The 26855-nt window shown below is 59.6% G+C and overlaps 1 protein-coding gene across 17 annotated transcripts in view; it reads left to right on the top strand.

Annotated features, from left to right (window-relative positions):
- The window catches only part of Ablim2 (actin binding LIM protein family member 2), a 120879-nt gene that overhangs the window by 51480 nt on the left and 42544 nt on the right, over positions 1–26855 (top strand). For 9 of the 17 annotated variants that reach the window (XM_023699874.1, XM_023699865.1, XM_023699842.1 and 6 more), the window contains exons 7-13: positions 4318–4405; positions 7874–7932; positions 12348–12425; positions 18330–18476; positions 19502–19534; positions 21445–21565; positions 23177–23275. In XM_023699874.1, the coding sequence (XP_023555642.1) occupies positions 4318–4405; positions 7874–7932; positions 12348–12425; positions 18330–18476; positions 19502–19534; positions 21445–21565; positions 23177–23275 (625 nt within the window). The remainder of the gene's footprint in view (positions 1–4317; positions 4406–7873; positions 7933–12347; positions 12426–18329; positions 18477–19501; positions 19535–21444; positions 21566–23176; positions 23276–26855) is intronic. The other 8 variants (XM_023699877.1, XM_023699876.1, XM_023699873.1 and 5 more) reach the window with 3 other exon arrangements.

Raw genomic sequence — 26855 nt, 5'->3', positions numbered from 1 at the left:
AGGCGGGCAGCTGGGCCGTGGGGGCAGCCGTGCAGGCGGTGAGGAGCTCCTGCTGTCTGACAGAAGCTGTGGTGGGACTGGCTCTGGGTGAGCAGCGGCCTGGGCTGGGGGTGGGGAGAGGCGTTGTGGGGGCCCTGCTTTGGCTCCAAGTCCTGCCTCCCTGCTGCCCTGGGGGCTTCTCTCTCGGCGCACCCACCCAAGCTCTGGGCCCTGCTCCAGTGCAGTGTGGGCACCTACGCTGTCTCCGTGGCAACAAGAAGCCCCGCATCCCTCCAGGACCACCAGTGAATTCCTGTCCCTTCGTTCTTCCTTGACTCTTCCATCTGTGTGTTTCCCTTCTTTCCTACTCACCTTGTAGACCCTCACTGGCCTCAGAGTATCCTGTCCAGGGTCAGGGCTGAGTCCCGAGAATGGCGGTGACAGGCCTACTTGAGGAAGGGAGGCTTTGTGGGGACCCAGCAGGAGAGGGGGACACCCAGGTTGCTGCAGCATTTCTCCCCGCCAGGGTGCTTGGCAGGGGCCGCCTCCTCCTGCTGCGTCCTCACGGTGCCTCCTGTTCCACCCTGTCGGCCAGCAGCTTTGCCATCAGCAGAAAGCCAGCTGTGCGTCTGCACAGACACCGGCTCCCCCCGAAATAAATGTCTGTTAAAAAAATGCACCCAGAAGGAATAGTTGCTTATCACACAGTAAACAGAATCATTAATAAAAAAGCCGCCACCCACGCTCCTGAGCATTCAGAAGGGAATTAAATTCTGCACGCTAGATGACAATAGGGACACATGGACACATGCAGCCCAACACACAGCGGAAGGTACAGATGCAGCGTGGGGCGTAACCAGAGACACACACACAGAGAAGCGCAACACACGGACAGCTAGGCATGGATACAGCCGCTCGCACCGGCTCTCCTTCAGCCCGTCCACCCCTTAGCACTGTGACCCCTGGGGGTCCCCCAGCCCTCTTCATGAGACTCCATCCACACAGACCCAAGCCCTGCGCAGCTCTGATCCCTGTCCGACCTCAGAGTCAGGGGTGTGGACCAGACCCTCAGTTTCTAAGGCAGGTCCCCAAGCCTTGAGCGGCCTGTGCTCCTCAATGCTCCACCAGATCACTCCGCCAGAGCCCCTTATCCAGGGCCCCTCGGTGGAGGACGCCCCCGTGGTGAGGGCCAGGAGGAGGGGCGGCCTGCCTTTGTGCAGGAGAGAAGCGCAGTCTGGGTGGAAGAGACGTGGCTGCTGCAGGTGTCGGTGTGGAGAGCTTGGGGCTGCTGGCTGTCTAGTGCAGGACACTCCCAAGGGACCACTGCCCTCCCCCTGCTCTGGCTCTCTTCTTGCCCATTCCATTTCTGTCTTGTGCCTTGGCAAGGTGGTCTTTTAAGATTAAGATGCAGCTCTGGAAGTTCAAAGAGCAGCTCCAGCTCGGGCCTGGGTGAGCATTCCTAGAGCCGGCCGGGCCCGCCTCCGTGCAGAGCGCCTGGGAGGGCATGAGCTAGCAGGAGGTGTTTCTGGCCTCTGGGGTGGTGGTACGGAGCATGTGGATCAAGCACATGTGGGGGTCCATCTGACAGATGGGCCACGTGCTGGCCCCAGGAGGAGAGGCTGGCATCTGCCCTGAGCTCTGGGCTGCATCCCCCTCGCTCTGTCGTATTAAAGGTGACAGCCACTCACCAGAGGCACTGGCACTTTTCTGAAGCCATGCACCACAGCCTCCCGAGTGCCTTGAGGTGCTCTCGGGCAGGGCCACCTGTCTCCAGTGCCGTAGGCCCTCTGGGTGGCCGCTGGAGGGAGAGGCTGCCGGGCAGGTATGCAGGCTGCGTTTTGGAGCCTGGCTAGTGTTCCCTGATGACAGGGCCCTGGTGTTGCATGCACACTGTCCTTTACCTGTTTCTAGGCAAGGCCATTTGTCTCTTGCCGAGTGGTTGGAGCTCCTCATGTATCCCAGATGCCACACCCTCCTCGGGTGCATCGTTTGCAAATATTCTCTTCCCTTCTTTTGGTTTTTCCAGACAAGGTCTCGCTGTGTAGCTCAGCCAGCTTTGAACTGGCATGGATGCTCCTGGCTCGGCCTCCTGGTGCAGGGTCGCAGGCATGCGCCCAGGCCCAGGGTTCTCCCATTCGTTACTTTGCCCTTTTGCTGTGTCACCAAAGTCCTGTGATGGGCACAAGGTTCATTTCCCTGAAGTCTAGCTCCTCCTTTTTACCTGGCTGCTCATGGCCTTTGGTGTCAACTCTTCTATCTGTTGTCTCCTCTGAGGCCACAAGGACCTGTCTCTGTGCTCCCTCTAGTCCTTTCGCCATTGTAGCTGCACCGCCCAGGCCTGGGCTCCACTGCGCAGTGGGACTGGAGCTGTCCCACCTTGTGGTCATGCAGCTCACGCACAAAGCACGCTCTCGTGACCAGCACCCAGGTCCAGGCCCAGAGCCTGCCCAGCCCCAGCCCCCGGGGCCCGGGCAGTGACCTCCATGGGAGCAGCACAGATCGGTTTGCCTCGTCTTGAGCTTGGAATGCACGGGATCTGCCCTGCTGTTTCTGGCCTCCGCCCCGCGTTAGGTCTGTTGTGTTCTCCACCTTGCTTGTTCCAGCCGTAAGGATCAGGCTGTGGGACAGCAGGTCTCAGCGCTGAGAGCCCTGGAGGCCACACTTACACGCCGCACTCCAGGGCCAGGCGTGGAGCTCTGATCCTGCCCTGCGCCTGGCCTGGGTATGACCTCGTCCATCCCTCCACCTCTCCGTGCCAGGTGAAGTGACGGTGTGCACACCCAGGTCGGTGGGTGTGTGAAGCGGGTCCCTGAAGCCCTGCTGCGGGGCAGAGGCTGCCAGTGTGGAGACCGCCTCCAGCAGCGACCTCGCTCCCCGGTTCATGGGTGGGAGCGCCGCAGACCTGCTGCGTGGGGCACTCCACGAAGAGTGGTTCTCATGGAACTTCTGCAGCTAGGAGCCAGAGCTGGGGCCCCCGGACGAGGGGCAGTGGAGACCGCCCCAGGTTGCAGACTTGGGAGTGCCTGTGTTGCTTGGCCTCATTAAAATCGCCCTGAAGGGGCTGGGGAGATGACTCAGTAGAATAAGGGCCTGAGTTCAAGCCCCAGTTCTGAAAAAAAAAAAAAAAAATTGCCCTGAGCCCCAGTTGACAGCTGTGACATGGCCACGTGGCTTTGGCTCCTAAAACAGCTGTTGGAGTAGCTCATTCAGACTTCAAACAGAAGTGCTGTTCTGACCACCTGGCGTGGCGGCCACCAGAGCCACCACAGTGTCTGGTCCGGGCAGGCACCAAGTGACCCGCTGCCCCAATAGAGCCCTGTCACCAGCAGCTCTGGTGTGACCCAGCTGCCACTCACGTTGGGGGTGGCTCTTGGAGGAGGAGGAAGCCCTGGTATCTATTGACACGGGGAGGCAGGGCAGGAAAGGACCAGATGGGACACAGGGTGGTGGGAGCGATGGCTGAAGACACAGCCAACAGGACCAGAACGTGAGTGGGTGAGGATGGGCCTAAGGATTGGCAGAGGCCACGTCTGGACCATGCTGGAGAGAAGCAGTTCTGGATTGTCCCTCCCTGCGCACGGACTGGCCCCAGAGGGGAGAGAAGACAAGCAAGGAGCTTGTGGGACTTCCTGAGGCCTACATGCTCGGGGAGGTGGTGACCACGAATTCAAATCCGGGCCGTGAGTGTGACCCGTCAAAGAAGGAGACATGGAATTTATCACCCGCCTTGGGCAGGAGCTGCCCGCTGCCGAGGAACCCTGAGCGCTGCGTTCTGGGGCGATTGGATTCTTCCTGTGCCTTGCAGAAGCAGGCCAGGCCGGCTACCATAATGGTGTAGGCTGGTTATGTATTGGTATTTGTAATCTAATTTAGTGGAGCTTAGGAATTATGGAAAAATGCTAATTGAGCAAACGGGGATACAGAGATGTCATTCAGAAACAAAAAAATCCTTCCTCTTCCCACCCGCTTAGTCCTTTGAGGAGAGACAGCTGCCTTCCTTCTCCTCTCCTTCTTTCCTCACCCCCTTCCTCCCATCCTGAGACAGGGGGTCAGAGACCAGGCCCTCCCTCCCCCTGCTCACCACCCACAGCCACACCTGGGGACTGCTGGGACACCTGGCCTCCTGGGCATGGAGCTCAGGCAAGAGTGGCTTGGCCTCACCCGGTCTCAGGCAGGGCTCCTTCTATGGCTGGGGCACCCGTGGGGTCACTCCAGGAACGATCTCTGTCCTGGTGGCTGCCACGCCCTTGGACATACACCCATCCAGTGTCCCTGAGGACCAGTGTGCAGTGCCCACATCGAGTGTCAGGGCGAACACCCATCTGTGCTCTCTTCCAGGCAGGGGACAAGCACTACCACCCTTCTTGCGCACTATGCGTCAGGTGCAGCCAGATGTTTGCGGAAGGCGAGGAGATGTATCTTCAAGGTAAGAAGGCCCCGGAGGTCCACGCCACTCACTGGACATGCAGTGTCAGCTGCTTGCATGCCCAGGAGCCTGGGGTGGGCGGGCAGGGCTCCCAGGCCCCGGTTCCCAGCCCACAGTGCCCGCTGAGGGTCCCTGAGCCCAGGACAGCACTGGAAGAGGGCAGTCAGGAGCTGGATGTGCTGCCCACATGGGGCCCCCAGGCGGAGCTTGAGCCCCCGCTGCTCGCCGCTCCCAGCCCTGCCAGCCCCACCCTCATGCTCCTGCTGCCAGTGGGATCTTTTATGCATGGGTGTCTCTATGTGCAGCGCTCATCTGAGCCTTCCGTTTCCCAGGAAACCCACTCAAAAAAATCCTTGTGCAAGCAAATGTGACTGGGTGGCTTGTGCTAGTGTCCTGGTTACGTTTTGGGGTGAGATATTCTGCACCCCACTCTCTGTGAGCTGCACCCAAGGCTCACCTTACTTCATTCACCCCCAGCGTGTAAGTAACACAAGCCAAGTGCGTCCTGTTAAAGTGCCAGGAAAGGGGCTACCCTGGGCCAGGACCAGGATTCCAGGGAGGCTTGCCATGACCAGGCTTGAAGGGGTCAGTGACAGAGGCCAGCAAGCAGGTCAGGGATTCCCACTGCAGGGCCACAGCTGGGAGGCCACAACATGGCCACAGAGATCACCAGGCCCAGAGGGTTCAATGTTCAGTGCGTGGATTGTCGCTAAGCTCACTGAGCCAGCCAAGTGTAAGCCAGGCCCGGAGAGCACCCAGAGGAGGGGTGGGCGAGGCCAGGCCTGGCCGCAGCAGGAGGGAGGATCGTGAGGCCCAGGCCCAGGGCCGGGGCCCGTCATCCAGCTTGAAGGAGGTGCAGCTGCGGGACATGGGTGTGGGCTGGTAGGCGTGGAGCCTGCACAGGTGGGCATGCCCAGGCAGGGCAAGGTGACAGCTGGCCTCGCAGCCTGAGGAGAGGGGCAGGAGGGTGGAGGCTGGCCTTTGGGAAGGCTTTGCCTAGCCCCAGAGCACACAAGCAGAGCTCTAGCACCAAGTTGGACAAGGCTGGGAGCTATGATGAGGGCGGTGAGACCAAGACCTCACCAGCCACACTCTCTGGGGATGACTCTTGTCTCCTGGATCCCAGGGGAGGGGGCAGGGCTGGGTGGCCAAATGGCTGCAGCTGCATCTGATAACTGTTCTACTGATGGCCCAAGTGACCGCAAAGGGACCCGACCTGGCCGGTGTCCAACAGGCCCCCCTTCTGTGAGAACCCGGGGATGATGCCAGATGGGGCAGCCTCATCCACTGTCCCCAGTGTCACTGCTGTCTCCGGGCCTGCTACAGAGGGCTGAAAGGCTGTCTATGCCCATCCAGCTGTGTGGGACTGCCGTGCAGGGAAGGCCCCGTGAATGGTGTCATCAGACAGCAGCCAGGAGGGAGTCCAGCACACCAGTGCTTGGGGCACCAGCTCACGCCCCGGGCAACTACGTCTCGGGCACAGAGAGGTTCTTTATGTTCTGAGCCAAAGCTGGCAGCTGCCTCCAGTGTGACCTGCTGGACCCCGGGGCCCCGGCTGCCCCATACTTCGTATGGGTATGGCATGGGGGGCATTTGAACTTTGCTCTCTGGGGCACAGACACCTGTGCCAGGCCCTCAGTGGGGCAGGTCTCCCTGAGATCGGCTCCGGCTCGCTGGGTGTGGGTCTCCACAGAGGTGCTGTTGGATGGGGAGCTGCCAGGTGGAACTCAGGCAAGCCTGAGCTTCTGGGACCCCCATTGCCTCCAGGTCACCCCAGAACTACCCCTGCTCCCACTGGACACTCTAAACACAGGAGAGCGGTCGCCTGCCTCCCTCACTGGTCATCACGGAAACACCAGCCTGGGCCACGTCATGAGACCCCATCTCAAAATGAAATTTAAAAGGCAGCTCAGGGCTGAGGCTGGGTGAGAAGTCAGGGAAGGGCCCCTTCCCCACTGCTGAGCAGGAAATGGATAAACTGAGGTGGGCAACCCATGCCGGACATCTAGGCTCAGGCTGGAGGACGGGGGAGGCGGTGGCGTGAGCCTGTGGTGGGGGTGCTGCAGCCCCCATCTGCCCCCAGTACTTCCCTATGAGGGGTACAGGACACAGCAGAAGCTGCAGGTGTGAGGCCACACGTGACCCGCGGGACGTCCCACTGAAGCAGGCCTGGGATGGGTGACTTTGGTCTGTTTCATTTGCTGTTTTAGGTTTCTATACTTTTTAATGAGTAGCGCTTCTTACCTTTTCAGTCATAAAAATTTTATTTATTTATTTATTTTGTATTTTAGGGAAGAGCCTACAGGGTGTTCAGGGTCTCACTACTAGATCAGACTCCTAGCAATCCACCCATTTACAGCCTCCCAACAGCTGGGATTACAGATGCGGCCACCGCGCTCAGTCTCAATTGCTGTCTAGCACTCCCTGGGGGTGGGGCCGGCTCGGCAGGCCGGGGGATCGAACCCTGGCCCCTGCTCCTGCTTGCGGATGCTTTAATCCACTGAGCTATTTGGCTGGCCCTTTGATACCACACTTGATCTTAGCCAAAAGGCCGAGAAGCGATGGCTGGCCCTTTGAGTGGTAAAAAATTTAAAGCAGTGTTACACACACACACACACACTTGCACGCACATACACATGCACACACACACACACTCACATGCACACACACACACGCACACATGCCCAAGGCGTGGAGCCCTGAGGATACAGTTTGAGGTGGAACTCATGACCCCCCTTTCTGAGTGAGGCTCGCATTCTGGGGTGCTCTAACTCGGGAGCTGGTGTGGGGGAGAGGAGGGCACACAGCCATGGGGGAGGGGGAGGGCGCCTACTTCGGGAAGCCTGGAGAGCCTCGCCATCCCTGCCAGGAACAGGAAGCTGTGAAGGTCTGTACTGCAGTCCCCAGCCCGTCTTCGTCTTGTCCTTCACCTATCCGACTGTGTCTACCGAGGACCCAAGGAGGCAGGGTGACCTGCGGCACTCAGTTTTAGGGGACAGCCAGTGCCTGGCAGCTCAAGTCAGAGTGGAGCAGAGGGCGACTGGTGGGCCGACTCATTGTGCAGCTGGTCCTCTGTTGACTTGGCAGGGGGCTAACAGGCCAGGAAGCTGGGTGGGACGGTGACAGAGCTAGAGCTGCACCCACACTTGTGCCCACCGGACCTGCTCCCCACTCTGTTGGGGAGCTCCAACACATGCAAGCCCCGGTGCCTGAGGCCGGCTGCCCCCTGGTTGGCGCCACTGTCCCCGTGGCTGGGCCTGTAGGCAGCTGAGGCCACAAAGAGAATGCTGAGGTGCTTAGAACCTTGCTTTCTCCCAGGGAGCAGTGGACACACGAGGCATATCTGCCCCATGGCTGTGTGCCTCAGGCCACTGTACCCTGGCCCGGTGGGTGGGGGCCCCACGTGGCCCCCTCCTGCCCTGCTGTGAGACTCGCACTAACCACCTCCTTTTGGCTCTCCCACCACAGGTTCTTCCATCTGGCACCCTGCGTGTCGACAGGCAGCCAGGACTGAGGACAGAAACAAGGTTGGTGGCATCCCTGGTCCCCACATATTTTTCTCTGGCTCACACCATCCTGTGTCAGGAGGCCACAGCTGGGCCCTCGGGATGTGGTCCCAGGGTTCCAGGCCTGGGGGAGGAGTGACAAGGTGGAGAGAGGTGACTCTGTGGCCAGGCCCTTCAGGAGCCTAAGGCTCTGGCCCCACTGGCCTCAGGACACAGTGGCTGTGACTGTGGAAATTTGGGGATTGCTGTGAAGTCGGAGGCCCCAAACAGACCTAACACTACCTCTGATGTCACCTGCAAGTGTGATGGTCCCCGAGCCATCCTCAAGTTAGATGACAAGTAGAAGGTGATAGGTTTTTTTAGGTAACTGGAGCATCAGAGAAACAGGCAGAAGTAAAAAGAGAAAGGGGATTTATTATTTTTGAGGACATGGAAAGAATCAGGGGAAGATGAGGAATTCTCTGGATTGGAACAAAGGGAGGCTGAGGCTTTTATGGCCTGTTGCTGGGGGTGGGGTTTGGAGGGGGACGTTTAGATAGACCCGAGCTGACTGGGGGTCTTCCTTGAGGTGGTGGAAAGGGCGAAAGGAAGTTGCACCCTGGGCTGAATTGGAGAAGGGGGGAGGTGGTCTTGGGGAAGATGGGCTTTTGTTTAAAGGGCATCAGCCATATTAGATGCCCACCATGACGATTTAGCGATTTATGCTCGGGCCAGCACCTGTCGGAAGGGAGGGCTCTCCTCCCCTCACGGGACGCAGGTGTGCTTGTGGGTAGCAGCTTACGACAGGGAAGGACGCAAAAATCAGATACAGAAAAAGCCACCTGGGGCAGGCCCAGGAGGTCGCTACAGAGCTTCCTCATCCTCTCCCTGAGGGGGCAGGACACCTCACCTTCCCTATTCATGAGACAGTGCCACATTGGTGAGGTTTTACTGGCATCCCCTGAGGTAGGTGTGATTGACACAGGATCCCAGCAATCCATGGGCCCATGTGACCCAAAGCTCCGCCCTGAGTCACGTGGTTGGTCTTTCAGTTGTAGTCAACTCTGCCCTAAACAAAAATGGTTGGTGGCACCCACCTGTCATCCCAACAGTCTGGAGGCTGAGGCAGGAAGATCACAAGTTAGAGCACAGCCTGGCAATTTAGCAATTTAGTAAAACCCTGTCTTAAAATTCAAAAAAACAAAACATAAAACTGGGACTGAGGCTCAGAGGAAGGACTCTGGGTTCAATCCCCGGTACCACAAAAAAAGAGAACAAGAAAAAGCTCCTGTCAAGTTGGACAGAGATGACTTCCCTGGCCTCCCTGAAATCGAAGGCCAAGGCCCGCTTGACCGAGGCTGAGGGGCTGTGCCCTCTGGAGCTGCTGTCCAGGGCGAGGACTGGGTCCCCTTCTCCACAGCCAGCAGTGTCACAACAGCAGGCATGATGGGGTCACAGGGAACCGCAGCCTCACAGGGAGGGTCAACCGGGGAGGGCCATTGCTAGATGGCAGGTGGGCGGGCTCCAAGGAGTGAGGGACTGAGAGCTGAAGCAGACGCAGGGGGAGGACAGGGACTGGTCTGCGCTCGGGCCAAGGCTCGGGGCCAGCCCCTCCCTGCTCACTCTGCCTGGAGGCCTGGGGGCTGCACCGTGACTGCAGAGGCCTGGTCTGGTTTGTGAGCAGGACTCGGGCTCTGAGCCTTGCCCAGAGGAAGGAGCCTGCCTGGAGGGCTGTAGCCCCCAGGGCCCCAAGGACTCTTGGGATAAGCGCAGCGGGGCTCACGCTGCCCCCAAACAGTGCCCGCTGCCAGAAGTGAGGACGCAGAGCAAGGCGAAGGTGGGGTCAGGAGCCATTCTGGGGGGACACAGGCTTGGGTTGCAGAGAGCACAGAGGCAGGAAGCCACGCCGAGTGGGGCGCTCAGGCAGCCCTCACTCCTGAAAGCGCCCCAGTTGCTCTGCACCCCGATTCAGATTCTACCCTTCCCATGGTCACAGCTCTCCCTCATCAAGCCCTGCTGTGGCATCGGTGGGCAGGATGGCAGGACAATGCTGGCTCCTGGTACGTCCTGTCATTCCCTCACATAACCACGCTGGTTAACAGTTCGTTCTGAACACTGTGGCTCCACCCCTGGGCCCCTGTGGTGACCCTGCAGTGACTGGTCTGTGTTGTTCCAAAGGTCGGCAGAGGCCCACAGAAGGGACCTGGGGAGGGACCCAGCTTGCTAAGGGGCCTAGACACTTACACACACACACACACACACACGCGCGCGCGCGCGTGCGCGCGCGCGCGCATGGGAACTTCCTGTGTTATGAGCATGAACGGAACAGGGGAAGGGCAGCCCACAGCCACAGCCTTGGGAACCACACAGGGCAGCCTGTTGCACACAGCTGGGCCGGGCTGCAGGAAGCATCAGAATAGCCCCTGCCACTCTCAGGGTCACCAGGCAGCCAGGGGCCTCTAAGCCTGCATGCATAGGACAGAGAGGGCCTCGTCCTGCCCTGAGTAGGTAGACAGATTCCTGGCCACGGTGTCCATGGCGTGCTGGAGCCGTGGCTTTGTGGCTCAGTCCTCAGGCAGCCCAGGCACAGACACTCCCTGAGACAATGCCACAGCTGGCCAGGCTCCAGCCTGGTGTGCTTCCTGCCCAGCTGGCAAAGAGGAACATGACCACCCTGCTCCTAGACAGTGACTGTCACAGCTGGTCAGGCCTGGGTAGTTCAGGTGGCCACCAGCCTGAAAAGTGCCGCACAGAGGTGGTGACCGAGTCACCAATCCTCTTGAAGCTGTCACTGGGGCAGAGGTGGTCAGCCCCAGAGCTGTCCCTGGAGATAGACACGGACATTCTCCGTGTCCTGGAGAAGCAGCTGAGGCCCGGGGCTTCTTGCGTAGATCATGACCCCTTCTGTTCGGGCAGCACTGGGGACAAGCTGAGGTCACAGAGGTGGCATCAGCCACCGGCTCAGAGGCCTATGGCCCAAGGGGACAGGCTGGTCCTTAAGCTGACACCTGATCCTCGTGTGGTGCAGGGGCCGAGGGGATGAGAAGGTGGGTAGAGCTCCAGCAGGGACCCCCAGGTGCATGAATGAGGGACAGCTGGGCGGTGTCACCCTGTCCCTCCTCTCTCCTTAGATGCAGAGCCCCAGGTACAGCCAGGCCTGCGTGGGCACCATGCCCGTGTCTTACAGGTTGGTGTCCCCACTGCCTGCCGTGTGGCATATCTGGTCCCCATGTCTGCACGTCCTGCTGGTGTTGAGCTGAACATAGGATGAGCTGGAGGGACAAAGGCCCAAATCCAGGGGCTTCAATGGCAGAGACGCCTGTCTCTGGCCACAGGCCAAGGTCCCTGCCACCTGCAGGCAGGGCGTCTCTCTCTTCTGAGCTTGCAGATGGTGTCTTCTCCCTGTGTCCTCAAGTGGTTGTCCCTGTGTGTGTGTGTACCAATCTAATCCCCCCTTTTTGGTTAGTATTGTGAGATAGGGTCTCACTGTGTAGCCCAGGCTGGCCTGAAACTCTCAGAGATCCTCCTGCCGCAGCCCTCTGGGTGCTGGGATTATAGGTGTGCATACCACACCCTCCAGCCAGATGGGAGGAGGCCCATCCTGGTGGTTCCATGACCCTGGCGACCTCTGTCACCTGTCTTCATGCAGAGTTTGGGAGCATTCAGCTCAGCCCCTGACAAGTGGGGCCACCAGCATCCTCTGCAGTGGGGGGGGGGGGGACACTGAGGCCGACTGGGCAGAATTCTGGGCAGGGGCAATGACCAGGAGTCAGTAGGTGTCAGGCAGAGGATATGGGGCTGCCGACAAGGAGAGGTGTGAGGTTCTGGGGAGCCCCTGATGGATACATCTCCCCCAGATGGATGAAAAGGAGCCTGGATCCCAGTGACACTGTGGGGGCACAGGAGGGGCTTGGAGGGGGGAGGAGAGGGACTGCAGGAAAATGACAGCCGGGTGTGTGCAGCCAGCACAGGGAGGGGTCAGGAGGCCCAGCCAGAGGGGCCCTCAGGGAGAGATGGGCACGGACACGCGCAGCCGCTCAGAGACCAGTGACAAGGACCAAAGGCAGGGTGGCACAGTGCCAAGTGCTGACCGGGGCCTCCCAACCACGGCTGACCAGGAGGTCTCCCAGGCCGAGGTGGGGAGCAGGTGTGTGCAGCAGTGTGGCGGGTGCCGTGTCCCTGAGCCCATGTGGCCACGAAGGGCACAGCTCGCCCCCCAAGGTCCACAGGGCCCTCTGTGGCCGCGCAGGAGCCTCTGCGCCTTTCCCACTGGTGCCAGGCACAGCTGTGTTGCCTGTGGCCGTGAAGCTGTGGTCCAGACTCTGGCTTCCTGGAATACTGTCCACGCGGTACACTTGTTATTGTGAGGAATCCTGTCTGGTGCCTCCTAGGCTAGTGTGGCTGCCGCCGCACCCATACAGAGATCCCCTGCCTCAGCCTCCCCATCTCTGTTCCAGGAAACCAGGACGTCCTCCGAGAGCATCATTTCTGCCCCTGCCTCCAGCACATCCGGGTCTCCAAGCCGTGTGATCTATGTAAGTGAGGTGGTGGGGTGTGGCTGGCCCTGCCCTCGGGGCCTTGGGGCTGACTCAAAGCCAGAAACGTGCATGTATGCCTGACCCAGTGGGGCCTCTGGGTGCTCATCCCCAGAGGAACGGTGGCACAGCTGGTGATGCAGGTGCAAGGATGGTGGCCAGGTGGGTGGGGCAGTTCTGCTGGCTGTATGTAGAAAGCATCCTGCACGCTCCAGGAAGGCAGTGTGTAATGGAGGCTGCGTGTGCAAGGGCAGGCAGCGTGTAATGGATGCTGCGTGTGCAAGGGCCTGTGTGTGCATGTGGGATAACGACTGTACCGGTGTAACCCCGTTGGCCAGTGGGTGCCTGTGCATCTAGGACCAGAGGTGGCGGTTCTTTCTTCTTCTTCTTTTTATATATTTGGTACAGAGTCTCACTATGCAGCTCGGATGTGTAGTGATCCTCCTGTTTCAGCCTCCCCAGCACTGGGATTACAGGCATGCACCACCATGCCTGGTCTCGGTGGCAGGCTCAGTGCACCTGGGGGTGGGGCTGGCATGGCATGTGGTGCCAGGGGTCAAACCCTTGTCCCTGTTGACTAAGCAGGTGCTTAGTCTGCTGAACCATCTCACCAGCCTGACGGGGGTTCTTATTGGCCAACTCTACTGGCATTAAGAGCTTAAATTCATCCTGTAGGGAGTTCCGAGGCTCAGGGTGAGGGTTGGCTCAGGCAAGGAGCCAGATGACCTTGATGAGTCACCCTTGCCCTGCCCTACCCCACCATCACCTCGGGCCAGGGCCGCTGGTTTCTGCACCTCAGTGGGGGCTGGATCTGCCATGTCTGCGTGAGCTTCACCCCTGCCTGTTAGGCAACAGCTGGACTCGGGGCTGCTACAGACCCTCCTCTGTGCCGTGGGCTACAGCACCTTGTCACTGGCTGAGACTGGCAGCACTACGGCCCTTACAAGCTGCCTGCTCTGTGGTCCACCTGCCGTGTGGGGCTACCAAGTGGCCGTGAGGCCCTGGACAAGGTGTTTCCCTCTCTGATCCCTGGAGACCCCTGCGTCCGCCATCCAGGGCTCGCGGAGGCCATGTGCAGAGGAGGGGTTGAAGAGTACAGCCGTCATCCTTATTCCTGTGGGGCCACCAGTCCTCTGGCATCGCTGCCGCAGAGACCCCAGCCAGGGGTGGGACGGGAGGATGACCGTCTCCATCCTGGAGGCCGGAAGTCCAGGACCACGACGCCACAGGGCCGGCTTGCCCAAGCGCGATGTCCTGGTTCATATATGATGGCCTCTCCCTGTGTCCTCACATGGTCACCCTGGGTGCCTGTGTCCTGGTCTCCTAGGGACGCCCATGGAACCTGCTGCGTGGCTCTCATTCTGCCTTCATTGTCCCTTTAAAGGCCCAATTCCAAGACCAGGCACTTCCTGAGGCCCTGGGGTTAGGGGTTGCCCTGAGAATTCACTGTCGCCCTTATTACATAAGGTGGCACCTGTGAAAGGCCTGGCACAGGGCCCGGCTCAGGTGGCCTCTGGGGGTGGCACTGCTGCTGTCAGTGGGAACACACAGCACAGTAGAGACAAGGCCCAGCTGTGGGAGCCACACCTGCAGTCTCAGCCCTGAGAGGCTGAGGCAGGAGACTGTAAGTTCCAGCCTCATATAAGCAGTTTAGCTAATCTGGCACAATTCTTAAGAAATGCATTCAAAAGATCTGGGAATATAGATCAGCGCAAAGGCCGTGAGATGTAACTAAACAAATACATGACGAAAACCAAACACCCCTTCACACAGGGCCTGGGAACTGTGGTGACCACAGGGCCACACCGTGAGCAGAGAGAGTCACCTCCGCAGGCCCCACCCTGCTCTCAGGGCCGAGCAGCAGAGCAGCTGAGCAGAGCCAGCCCTCTGTGACCCCGTGCCTGGGCTCCCTGTGGGGGCGCCACGGCCCCCACTGCAGAGAAGCCGTGGCCGGTGCTTTCGTCTCCACTGAGCAGCTGCTAGCGCAGCCTGGTGTGGGCCCTGGGCTGCCCCCGCGGACTCAGCTGGGCTGGGTCTGGACAGTGACCCCAGAACAGGCATGGTGGTGGTGACGCCGAGTCTCAGCGTGGTGTGCGCTGGTGCCAGCTTGAAACAGAGGCCTCACGCAGCTCGGGCGGACCCGGTGTGCTGAGTCGGAAGGGCCAGCGCTGCGGCTGGCACCGCGGGGAGCTGACCTGCAGAGCGCGTGGCCCAGGCCGACCAGGGCTGCCGAGTGTGGGCCTCGGGGGCGGCAGAACGCATCGACTGCTTCTCAGCAACAGGCGCTCCTGCTGGCCCCAGTCAGAGGGGGCTCCCGTGTGCATGTGTCCTGTGCCCGGACCACAAAGCGCGTTCCTGGAGGAGCCCTCGTGTGGCCCAGTGCCGAGGGCCGGGGCGCGATAAATTGGGGCGCTTTAAGAAACGTTTTTGTAGTCCTGGAGATTGAAGCCGGGGCTCTGCACTAAGCAACATTCCCAGTCCTTTTCTGGTTTTTTAGTTTTCAACAGTGTCTTGCTAAGGTGGCCGGCCAGTTAGCTCAGTTGTTTAAGCATCTGTTCATGCAAACGCAGTCAGGCGCAGGATGCCGAAGTTTGATCCCCACCTCTACCTACCTTACCAGACCTGCCCTTAAGGCAGCCTTGAGCCAGCACCCCCCAAAAACCAAAAATCTTTCTCAACAGTGTCTTGCTAAGACATTAATTTGCCCAGGTTGGGTTCAAACTTGGGATCAGCTTCCTTCAGCAAGGGATCCCCTTTCTCTAGATGTGATTTATTTGCTAGCAGGTCGAGGTGGTGCTGATCACAGTGCTTCGTGACCTTCTTTCTGTGGCATTAAGCTGCAGTGTGGACAGCGCAAAGGCTGGTGCGGGTTGCAGCTGTGGAGCCAGAGTGGTCAGGTGGTTATTTTGTTGCAGGAAGTGCAAGAAAGAAAGAAGCAAAAAGATAAAGCATTGTATACACTGTAGCTAGCCAGCTACTGTTGTCTTGGCAACCACCCAAGGCCGGCCCACGAGGAAGTGGATGGAAAGGCTGCCTTGACAGCCTGTCTGCGGGCTGTGGTGGGCAGCTTCTAGCGGCCAGCATTGCTTGGGCCACCTGTTCAGGTCCCTGAAGGGTCAGGAAGGGCCACATTGGGAGGGAGACCCGGGGGACAGGGAGGGGTCAGGAAGGAGGGGCTGGGCTAGGACAGTGGGAGGCAGGCAAGTGTGTGTGGGGGGGTTGCACTTCCAAGTGGGTGCCGAGCCTCAGCCTTGTGCCCCCTTTCTATGGGAGATGCCCAAGCTTCTCCCACTGCTGTCACGGGTGCCCCTGAGCACAAGCGCTGCATCAAGCTGAGGGTCAAGAGAAGGGCTTGATGAGGAATCAGGGGCCCAGGCCCCATCAGCATGGCCAGGGAGCCAGGAAGACACGGGGGTGGTAGGTGGGATCCACCCCGGCTCACAGAGAAAGAGCCTGGGTCCACAGGGGAGGGAAAGCAAGGAGGGAATGTGGGGGAGGGGCCTCAGCCGCCCCCAGAAAGGGACGGGCTGCGCGGGGAGGGGAGGCCAGGAGGGCAGAGCCGGCGCCCTGCCAGAGTGAGCGGTGGGGTCAGGAAGGCCAGGAGCAGACCCGGGCCTGGGCTCAGGCTCCTCGAGCACAGAGGGAACAGCCGGGGACCCTTGCAGGACCCTGCCCACCCTGGCACCAGCGCTGGCTTGGAATTGGTCCTCGGGCACCAAGAGGACCTGGTGAGCGTGAGACGCGGGCCTGCAGTCAGCGTGCGCGACACGTGCTGCCCTGGGCTGGGGCTCCGGAGAGCTCTGACGTGGGCCTGGGGATCTGGGAAGGCTTCCTGGGGGAGGCAGCTGGGGCTGCTGGCCCCCCGGGACTTTGAGAGTGGGGCTGAGCCTGGCTCACAGTGGATGTGGGAAGCGGATGCCTTTGGCCCCTGGAGACACAGGGACCAAGAGGGCTGTGCCGGGCCCTGGAGCAGGGTTACCTGGGGGACCGGATTGGAGCTGGGCCTGCAGAGGGGCAGCCTTGCAGAATCTCCATGCGATAGAGACGGGGAGGGGCCCAGCCCAGAGCTACCTGATGCTGGCCAAGGGGTACAAAGGTGCACCCGTAAAGGGGTGGGGGAGGAGGAGGAGCCAGACAGGACCAGGGCAGGAAGTGGCTCCAGCCAGACGGGCCTTCCCTGAGCAAAGCTACGGCTCACACATGCAGTCAGCAGGCCTGGGTGGCCTGGTGTGGCACCTGTCACCCTAGCGCCCAGAGCCTTGGACCACGTGCCTGGCTGTGTATTCTCATTGCCTGTCTTGGTTCCCTTTCTCTCGTTTCTGTGACAAAACACTCAATGCTCACAATGAAGGAAGGGCAGGCTTTGCGGAGGTTCAGCGTGTAATCAGCTGGCTCCAAGGTAGCAGCGCGGTGCAGGGGCATTGGGGTAAGGCCGCAGAAGAGAAAAAGCAGCAAGAGCACAAAAAGGGGGAGCAAGCCTGTCTTTCTCCCTGTGTTGTAAGCAGGCCCCCACGGGGGAGGAGCAGTGCTTCTGGGCCCTGGCCCCCTGCTGTCACTTAGCGGAACTTTTAAACTTCCCAAGTGGACACAGTGAGCAGCACCCTGGAAGAAAGGGTAGGCCCTCTACATCCGGGATACAGAAGCTTCTGGGCTCCTCAAGTTGACACGTGCATCAACCTTAACAGTGCACAAATGTGCCGAGTGTGTGTGTGTACAAGTGTGTGTGAGGGTAGTGGGGGGACTAAGTGCAATACTATGTTTGTAGGTGCACACAAGTATAAGTGTGCAAGTAGCGAGTGTGTTAAGTGTGCACAGGCAGGGCATTGGACAGATATCAAATGTGGGCTGCACAGGTGTGTGGGAGTGTGGTGTGTGCCTCCCATGATCCTAGACAGGTATGGTCATGCTCACAAATGTCCTTGCAGTGTGAAGACATGCACTGTGTATTTGTATGTATGTACATAAGTGTATGCACACACAGGCACTAACATACACACAGACATGCACATATAATCCATGTATGTGAGTGTGCATGTTCTTGCACATGCATGATGAGTGTGTCTGCATGGTTGCACATTCGTGTGTGCACAAGTGTGTGCATGTGTGGCCACCTGTGCCGTGGCACCTGTGTGCATGCACAGGCATGTGTACATGTGTGCACAAGTGTTCACGTGTTTGCATCCATGCATATGTGTACACTTGAGTGTTTATGTGCATATTTGCATGATGCATAATGTGTGTATATCACATGTGTGCAAGTACATCCGTGTGTGTGTTTCATGCATATCTGTATTTTAGGTGTGCAGACACCCATGAATGTGTTTTGGAATGTGTACATGCATATAGGCATGTTCTTTGGGTCTGCACAGAACACAGATATTTGTGAACATGTGTGTACTTCTTATGTGGACCTCTGTGTATTGCTTGTGTGGGTGTATCTGTGAGTGTGTGTGTATGTATACACACGTGTGTATTTGTGTGTCTGCCCACGAGTTGAATACATGCACTGAGTTTATTTGTATGTTTGCACACATGCACAGGTGTACATGGGTGTGTGCACGTGTGTGTGCTTATGCGCATGTGTGTGTGCATTTAGGTCACAGTCTCACACCGCCAGGCCTGGAGTTGGCCGTGCTCTGATTTTCCACCATGTCAGGAAGGAAACTGAGGGAGGCTGGAGCAGGCCTGAGCTCGAGGCCGCGTGGCCTGGTGGCTGGCGGATGGGTTGGCCCATGTGGCTGGCTTGGCCTGCGTGCTGGAGCTCTGCCCACCTAGTCCTGCCCCCTGGTGCTGATGGCTGATGCGCTGCAGCCCCACAGTGCCAGCCATGCCCCTCACTCCTCGCAGGGAGCAGCTGCTGCCCTCGGACCCGGCCCACCTCCTCCCTCTGCTATTTATTCTCAGGCCAAGCTCGGCGATGAGATCCTGGACTACAGGGACTTGGCAGCACTCCCCAAAAGCAAGGCGATCTACAACATCGACCGCCCAGACATGATCTCCTACTCACCCTACGTCAGCCACTCTTCAGGGGACAGGCAGAGCTACGGCGAGGTATGCCCTGCCCCATGGGGTGCCCATGCTTGCAGGCTGTCCTGCGGTGTGGCCCTGGCAAGCCCCACGGCTCCCCACGCTTCGCTGTTGCGCAGACGACCTGTCACCCTTAAGTACCTAACTCAGAGCGTCTGCCCGCAGCCTTGTCCCGGCCCGGGAGGGGCCTGGAGGAGCTGTGTGCTGAGCAGGAAGTCAGGGCCGCGCCAGCTGCAGGGAAAGGGCTGGGAGCCTTGCGTGCCTCCTTCACGTGCGTGGGACGCACCGCTGTCCCTAGCCCACAGCCCTCTCTGTGATGAGCTACTTCACCAGCCTGGCTGGGCCACAGATCACCACCTCCCAGTGTTCCTGTGGACAGTGCCCTTTGTCATGTGGAGGCTTCTTATTCAAGGATTTGCTCTTCTTTCTGGCTGCCTGGGATAGGAGGGATTGGTTCTGCCTCTTGGGGAGGTCTCCTGAGGCCTCCTGGACGCTGCCATGAGTGGAGAGTCTCCCCTGGCTGCATGGAGACCAGCGTCCTCTCGCCCAGCACTTGCTCGGCCCAGGTGGCACTGGCTTCTAGGCCCCGTCTGTCCCCCAGCCCTGTGCTGAGCCAAGACCACAGCTCTGGGTGGCAGGCATTGCTCTGCTGTCCCTGTGGCCGAAGCCTGCTGGGAAGTCTGCCAGGGTCCACCCCAGCCCGAGGCTCCCACCGTCTTTCTGCTGTCCTGAGTGTTGAGGGTTGAGGGGCTCCTGATGGGCCGCACTGTGACCTGACTGCCAATGGATGTCTTAGGAAATTGGGCTCCATGGCTGTGGCAGGCGGGGACACTGCCCAGGGCTGCCTTTCCCAGGCACCCTTACCATGAGTCCATGTCCAGCCTGCAGCCTGGTCTGTGCCCCTCCTCATGTGGGGTCCCCTATCTGGGTCTCAGGGCTGTCAGGAGAAAGTTGGCCCCGTGTGGCCTGCTAGTCCCTAGATGACCCCTGCGTCCCTGTACTGGCCTGGTGCCACGGCACTAACGGGCCGCTCTGTGTTGTGTCCACAGTCGCCTCAGTTGCTCTCGCCAACGCCGACTGAGGTAACCCCGCCTGCTGCATGCTTGCCCCGCCCATGCATGGCGCTGTGCTGCCCCTCTGTAAAGATGACCAGCACCGGGAAGGGCCTTGGTCCCAGCACACCGGGGCTGTGGCACCTTCCTCACGTTGGTTATTTTTGTAGTCGTGTCTCGTCTGCATGTCCTCTGGTCTGCCTGCCATCACAGATGTGAGGGCCAGGGGCACAGGTGGTGGTCAGGGTTGTGGCGTCCCCGGGTTAGTGCAGGTCCACTTGGGGCCCCACAGTGGACTTGCAGGTGGCACTTGGGCCCGTGAGAACAGCGCCCTGGATGTGTCTGCCGAGTGGCCCTCTTAGCCACACTCATCAGCAGGATGGGTGACTGCAAGTGGGTCTTGGGTGGCCAGAGCCCAGAGATGTCACAGGAGTGAGGACAGGGTCAACAGAGCCCTGCACTCTGCGCCCCAGAGGGACTTCTGCAATCTGCCTCAGTCACCAGTGGGGAAACTGAGGCACAGGGAGCCAAATAACTTGCCCAGGATCACAAGCTATAGGAAGAGACATAGGAGGGTTCCCTGGCACCTCGCTCCAGATCCACTGTCCAAGGAGCTTGCTGGTAACACCATGGGCACTCTGCAAAAGACCAGAGCTGAGTGGCCTCTAGCTGTGGTGTCAGCCGCACTCAGAGCTCTGCGTCTTCCCAAGGCCCAGTCTCATCACAAAGCCCCTTTCAGGCTGAGACCACAAGCAGCACTCAGTGGGAACTGCACAGCCCAAGGTTGTCACTACTGCGCAGCATCTTGGCCGCCATGGCGGGGCCCCCCTTGGCTCCCCAATCCTAGGGTGTCCCAGCCCAACCTTCAGTGGTTCTAGAAGGGTGATTCTCCTCACCTCTGAGGCCAGGGCTCTCCTCTTGCTTCTTACAGCTTTGGAGAACCAGAATGCCCCTCAGAACCTCTCTCGTCCCCTCCGAAACAGCCCCAGGAGCTCAGAAGGGCTGGGCACCTCTGCTACTGCCCAGCGGCCAGGAAAGGCTGGCCTTGCCTAGATCACCCTGGGACCCAGGCAGCCAAGCAAGTGGGCAGGTGGTCCGCTCAGACCCTGCTTCTCAGTTCCAGCCAGCCGGTGGCCCTGAGTCCAGGCTGGCAGACAGGACACCTATAAGGTGGGGGGGGGGCTATCTAGATGGTACCCAGGGTGGAGAGGGACAGCCAGGGACAGATGCTGAGGCCAGGGTGGGGCAGCCAGATGCCTTAGAGAGGATAAGAGGGGAGGGTCCCTGAGGAGGTATGTGGGGGTCATGGCAGGCTGTGGGCCTGGAAGCCTCCTATTGTAGGTCAGTGTAGATGGACTGGGCAGGAGTAAGGGCCAGATCAGTAAGGGGCAAAGCAGCAGCCCCCCATGGTATGCCAGGTTAGGCTGGCATGACCTAGGCCACCATGCCACACTGCGGAAGGCCAGCCAGCCTGCAGCCCAGCACCAAGTGCCCTCTCACGCCACTGCCATGATTGTTCCCTGCAGCCCCCCTCCTGCTCAAACGGGGCTGTGCTGTATGTGCTTGCAGGGCTCCTTCCTCTGGGCCTCTCGACCCAGGAGGGGCACCTTCTGCCCACCCTGGAGTGGGACATCTCAGTGGTTCTAAGACTGTTCTGAGGAGCCCTGGGAGACAAGGAGGGCTGCGCGGGGGGAGGGCCAACTCACCCTCCTCCTGCAAAGTCCCAGACCGCATTTCTGGTAGCAGGGTGAGCGGTGGGTGCCAGTGGGCACAGGGGCCTCAATCAGCACCGCCTCCAGCCCACCTGGCTTCTCAGGTGCAGAGTCCATGTTCGGGTCAGGTTGAATCCCTCACTGGAGCCAGGGGTGGGCACTGATGCTGTGGAGAGGGTGGGCAGTGCCCCAGAGGCCGGTCTTCACCAGCAGTGTCTTCCCTCCCAGGGGGATCAGGATGACCGGTCCTACAAGCAGTGCCGGACCTCCAGCCCCAGCTCCGCCGGTTCTGTCAGCCTCGGGCGCTACACCCCGACCTCGCGGTCACCCCAGCACTACAGCCGTGCAGGTACTGAGACCTCTGGATCCTTGGGCCCTGGGCGGAACTGGACTTCTTGCTCAGCTCTTCAGTGGCCTCCAAGTATTACCAGAAATATGGTGGGGTGGGCTTGCCACTGGGGCGACAGCGAGCCTTCCTGCCAGCAAGGTGCAGGAGAAAAGCTACCAAAGCTAAGCTGTCCTGTGGGCTGGAGGACCTGCACACCCTGGGAGGTGCCTCTTTGCAGGCGCCCCGTGATCCCTCAGTGCTGAGCCCGTGTGTTAGGTGCTGGAGATGTCAGGAACACAAAGCACAGATGTAGGAGGCCAGACAGCAGCCGTCCCAGGGCAGATACGGGCTACAGAGGAGAAACCAGTAGCTCCAAAGTGGACCCCCCAGTGTCTATATGACCTCACCTACACACAGCCCTCCCTGCCAGACTCGCCTGCTGGGAGCCTGCAGATGGTCCCCCCACCTGTGTCACCTACTCCTGCCTGCTGCTGTGCACTCCCTTCCCCCACAGCTGTGAAGCTCTGCCCCGGGCCTGTCAGAGTCTCAGGGATGGTGCCTGTGGGCACCCCCTCCTCAGTGACTTCTCGAGGCGGCTTCCTTCCTGGCCAGTGCATGACCCATTCACATCTGTGGGCTACAGCTCTCATTTTCACAAATTGTGGAAAACTCAAACCCATTCATTTGCAAAGTCACTTCACTGACTCCTTGCAACACATGTGGTGCATCTTGCTCAGTAAGGATTAAGAGAGTGGGTGAATGAGTGGGCGAGTGGATGAATGCGTGCACATATGAGCGTGTGACAGAATGAGTGAATTAATGAATGGGTGTGATGAATGAATGGATGAATGAATGGGTGGGCAAATGAAGGGGTGAATGAATGAGTGAATGAGGGAATGAGTGAATGGTGAGTGAATGAGGGAATGGTGACTGGTGAGTGAATGGTGAATGGTGAGTGAATGAGTGAATGGTGAGTGAATGGTGAATGGTGAGTGAATGAGTGAATGGTGAATGGTGAGTGAATGGTGAATGGTGAGTGAATGAGTGAATGGTGAGTGAATGAATGAGTGAATGAATGCATGAGTGAATGGGTGAATGAATGAACAAATGGGGGACTGAATGAGTGAGCAAATGAGTGAGTGAGCAAATGAGTGTGTAAGCGGATGTGCAGGTGAGTCAGTGAGTGGACAGCAGTGGCTGACTCCCCAGACCCCTTCTCCCAAGGCCCCTCTGCTGCCTGCCCCGGCCCCCAGGTCACAAGAAGGCCCACCTTGCTGACTTCTGGGTCCAGCACTAAGCCCCAGAGACCAGGACCATGCTTTGGCTGGTGTGGCCCATGAGGATGTCAGAAACAGACATGCTGCTGGGGTCTTGACCCCAAGGAGACCCCCATTGTGAAGCACCAAGGCCTGGCAGCCCTAGGCCAGCCTCCTGGTTCTCCTGAGGGGGGTCGCCCTGCACCTGCAGGGCCTGGTCCAGAGCCTCCTAGGGCATTCCCTTTGGGTGCCCCAAACAGATGTGCATATCTGGAGAGAGGAGGCCCAAATGTTCCTAGTGGAGGGGGCTAGGAAGATTTGGGGGCTTTGTGCTGGAGGGTGAGCCGGGCTGACTGACCTGCTCTCTTGCCCGCAGCTGGTACTGCAAGCGTCGGTACCAGTAGCTGGCTCTCCCTGTCCCAACACCCAAGCCCTACCTCCGTGTTCCGACATCATTACATCCCCTACTTCCGAGGTAAGGCGCCGAGCTGTGGGTGGGGGGTGCCTGTCCCGTGTCGCGCATGGCTTCCCTGGGCCTCTGTCTCATGCCGTGTCCCTTGCTGTGTGTGTCATGTGCGTCTGGTCTGTTATCGTTGCTGTGTATGTGTTCCTGGAAGGAAACACTGGTGTCCACCCCACAGAGTCGCAGGCAGAGGGCACAGGGTAGAGGTGAGGATGAGAGTGCCTCCCCAGGACCCCGCCATCCTGCCTGCGTGGCCCTGCTGTGATGTCCATAGCCTGGGCTCCTGTTGGCATGGCCAGGCCTCACTTTGTGTGGCTCCAGTGCCTGGGCGTGGCTAGGACACAAACCTGCCTGACACCCACTTTCCTGGGCAGACACGTGGACACAGGACACCCAGCCTCGTGTGTTCCTCTGTGTCCAGGACCGCATCCAGCCCAGTGTGAAAGCCCTGATCTCCTGGGACTATGTTTCGAGAAAGGACTTGAGGAAGGTGTCCTCGAGCAGGGACCTCAGGGAAGTAGATGCAGTCATAGGCGGGGCCTGTGCCCAGACTGAAGGCCTCGAGTTAGGGTCAAGACCCCAGGTGTCCCCCAGAGAAGCTCATGGTGTTGACAGCCCGGTTGCTGGTGGGCTGCAGAGGTGGCAGGATCGCAAGGCCTGTGACTTCATTAGTACCAGGCACCCTGAGGAAAGACGCGGCAGCAGGAGGTGGGGCCTGGTGAGGGCAGGCCTTGGCATGTGGCCTGGGAGGCTTGGCTGTCCCAGGCCCTCCCCTCTGGGGCTCTCACCCTGTGCTTCCTGCTGTCACTCCCTTCCGCTGTGCTGTTTGCACCTCGCCCAGCCTAAGATGAGCGGGCTAACCATGGACCAAGACCTCTGGAGCCTTGAGCCCCAACACCGCCCTCCCTTACAGTGGGCCTTAGCAGGTGCCTTGTCACAGTGCTAAGAAGCCGACCAAGAACCACATAAGAAGAGCAAGCGGCCCACACAGCTCTCACATAGGCCCTGTGAGAGGTCCCCAGCAGGCCAGGAGGACAGGAAGAGGCCCCATGGGGACGCACACCCTGCAACCTCTGGATGCCACTTCAGCCCCCAGACTGGCCTGGACACAGGTGCTGTTGAAGGCCCACCATGGAGTGCTCTGTTATGCCACCTCACGGTTAAAGACACCACAGAAGGAATCTTGGCATCAGAGGCCACAGCTGTGACGTGGCTGTTAACTCCCTGTCCCCTGCACTGCAGGCTAGCACAGCCCTGGGCTCCTGTCCTGGGGAACAACTGGATGCTCCTGCCGCTGAAGGTCACCTGACAGGTCCTCTCTCCAGCGTGTTCCATCCTTGCTGCACCTACATATCCCTGGAGACGACCCTGGGCATGGTCCTGCCATCTCGCCCTTCATGGTGGCCCTGCAGCTCTGGTCTCTGGGTGGCATGCACTCCCTGTAGAAGCAGCAAAGCCCTTCATGGGGCATCCCCGGAGCAGGAGACACTGCCCGTGCCATGTGTCGCTTGTGGGCCATGGGGGAGACACAAGGGAAGCTGGTGCTGGCTGAAAGAGCTCTGTGAGGGCAGGCACAGCAAGGGCCCATGTACAAACCCAGACCCGAAGCGGGAGCCACACAGTCACCCCAGTTGGCACCAGCCACTTGCTTCCTCAGCCCTGCAAGAAGAGTTTGCAGAGGGCCCCTCCTGGCCCAGGCTGCTGCACCAGTGCAGCCTGCGTGGGCGGCACTGCCCTGAGGTCTGCTCTGGGTGGGATGTGGGTACTGCCTGCCTCCCACTGATGCCCATATTCAGTAGAGCGCCCGTAGCAGTCACTTTCACTTTAGTCTGAATCTCAGTCCCTGGGACTTGGGAGCTTTAACGCTGACCTCTCACCTGCCAGGAAGCAGGCACCAGGGACAGGCGAGCATGAGGTGGCACAGGGCCCCAGCACCTCTGCGGGTACTCGTGTGGGCAGCCCCTGCTTACTGATGGGTGAGCTGTCACCGCACCATGTGCCCAGGACGGGAGGGATGAAGCGGCCCGGTGCCTCAGGTCCAGCTTCCTCTCTGCCTCTAAGTATCCCCTCCCCTGTTGTCCCTCCTTTCTGTAACCCTTGGCCCTGGCCTTCAGTTGTGGGTGGTGACGCGGGCAGGAAGTGGCAGCTGTAGCCCTGTACACAGACCTGCGCAAGGCTCAGCCACCGTCGCACAAGCCTGGCTTGCTTTGCTGTTACCTTAAGAAAGGCCACAAAAAGCCACTGAGCACCAAGGACGTGGAGCAATGAAGTGAACGCCAGCTCCTTGGGTGTCAGCTGAGCGACGTGGTGTCCGTGAGCCCAGACCACAGGAAAGGAAGCCTGGACTGAACAAAGGAGGATGGGGACACAGACAAGGGTCTGCGCAGGGGACTTGGTGTGTGGCAGTGCCACCGAGGGGCGGCCTGACTCCCGCCCCACACGTGTGGCTTCCTCCCAGACGGGACAGACTGCAACAGAGGAGCAGAGTGGGGGAGACAACAACAGTCACTGTCCCCAGCCTAGTGTCTCCACCAGCTGGTGCCCTTGTTGCCATGGGAACAAGAGGGGATGTCACTGCTATGGTCTCACTCCCTGGCCCACAGCCTGATGTCTCTCAAGGGAAAGTGTCACATGGGTGATTCCCTGGCCAGAGGCACTGTCACCATCAGCAGCAGCACCAAGGAAACCCTGTCACTGCCGAGAGGTGTGAGGAGGAGACACAGGGCCAGTGTGATGCACTGCCCAGGTGGTGTCCCGGGCAGAAGAGGACATGAGGAAGACAGGCCAAGTTCACATACAGCATGGGTACGAGGGGTCAGAGTTAGCAATGGGCCTGGGACAGGGCTCTGCAGGGCTCTCCCCTGCACCTCTACACTCTCTGACATTTTTAATTGAAGCCTTTATTTCAACTAAGAAGACAAAGGAGGATTCTGTGGTGGCCTGGCCTGGGCTGAGGGACCCCAGGTCCACCAGCGGATGCTGGGAGCCTTGGAGGTGACCCCACCCAGTGGATGCATGCCCTGTGCCAGAGGAGGCCCCTGTGCCTGGCACCATCACTCACCTGGAGAGGTGATAACCACAGTGACATCTGTGTCCTGGGTTTTAAGCTCCAAGGTCCAAGAAGAAGCTGGCATCACGTGGGGAGCAAGCCCTGCAGTGGTGGCACAGGGGACTGTACCTTCGGGGCCAACATGTGTGCACTGTGAGGCCCAAGGTCCCAGTCAGTAAGCCCTGCAGCCTCACAGGGTCAGGGCAGTGGAGGAAGGTGAAGGGCGGCTCTGTAGCGGCCGGGCCTTCCTGGGCACTTCGCCCAGCAGGAACCAGGAGAGGCACCACAGTGGGGCCAAGCCCATGCCAAGGTGGGAGGAGCCAGTGGCCACTGTTAGAGGCCCCAACAAGTCACCTGGGCTACTAAGACTGGGCCTCAACCTCCCCTTGGTCTCACCCTCTGGTCAGCTGCTAAGAACCATGGGTGCTGCAGAGACAGATGTGCACCTGTGCATACAGGGGGCCTCCTGAGATAGATGAGTGCACAGGTGTGCAGGGGCCTCCTGAGGTAGATGCGTGCACAGGTGTGCAGGGGCCTCCTGAG

Source organism: Octodon degus, unplaced genomic scaffold, assembly GCF_000260255.1.
Source record: "Octodon degus isolate 3935 unplaced genomic scaffold, OctDeg1.0 scaffold00006, whole genome shotgun sequence".
Taxonomy (NCBI): Eukaryota; Metazoa; Chordata; class Mammalia; order Rodentia; family Octodontidae; genus Octodon; species Octodon degus.
Note: the sequence above shows the minus strand (reverse complement) of the source record. Positions and strands in the feature narration are given on the sequence as shown.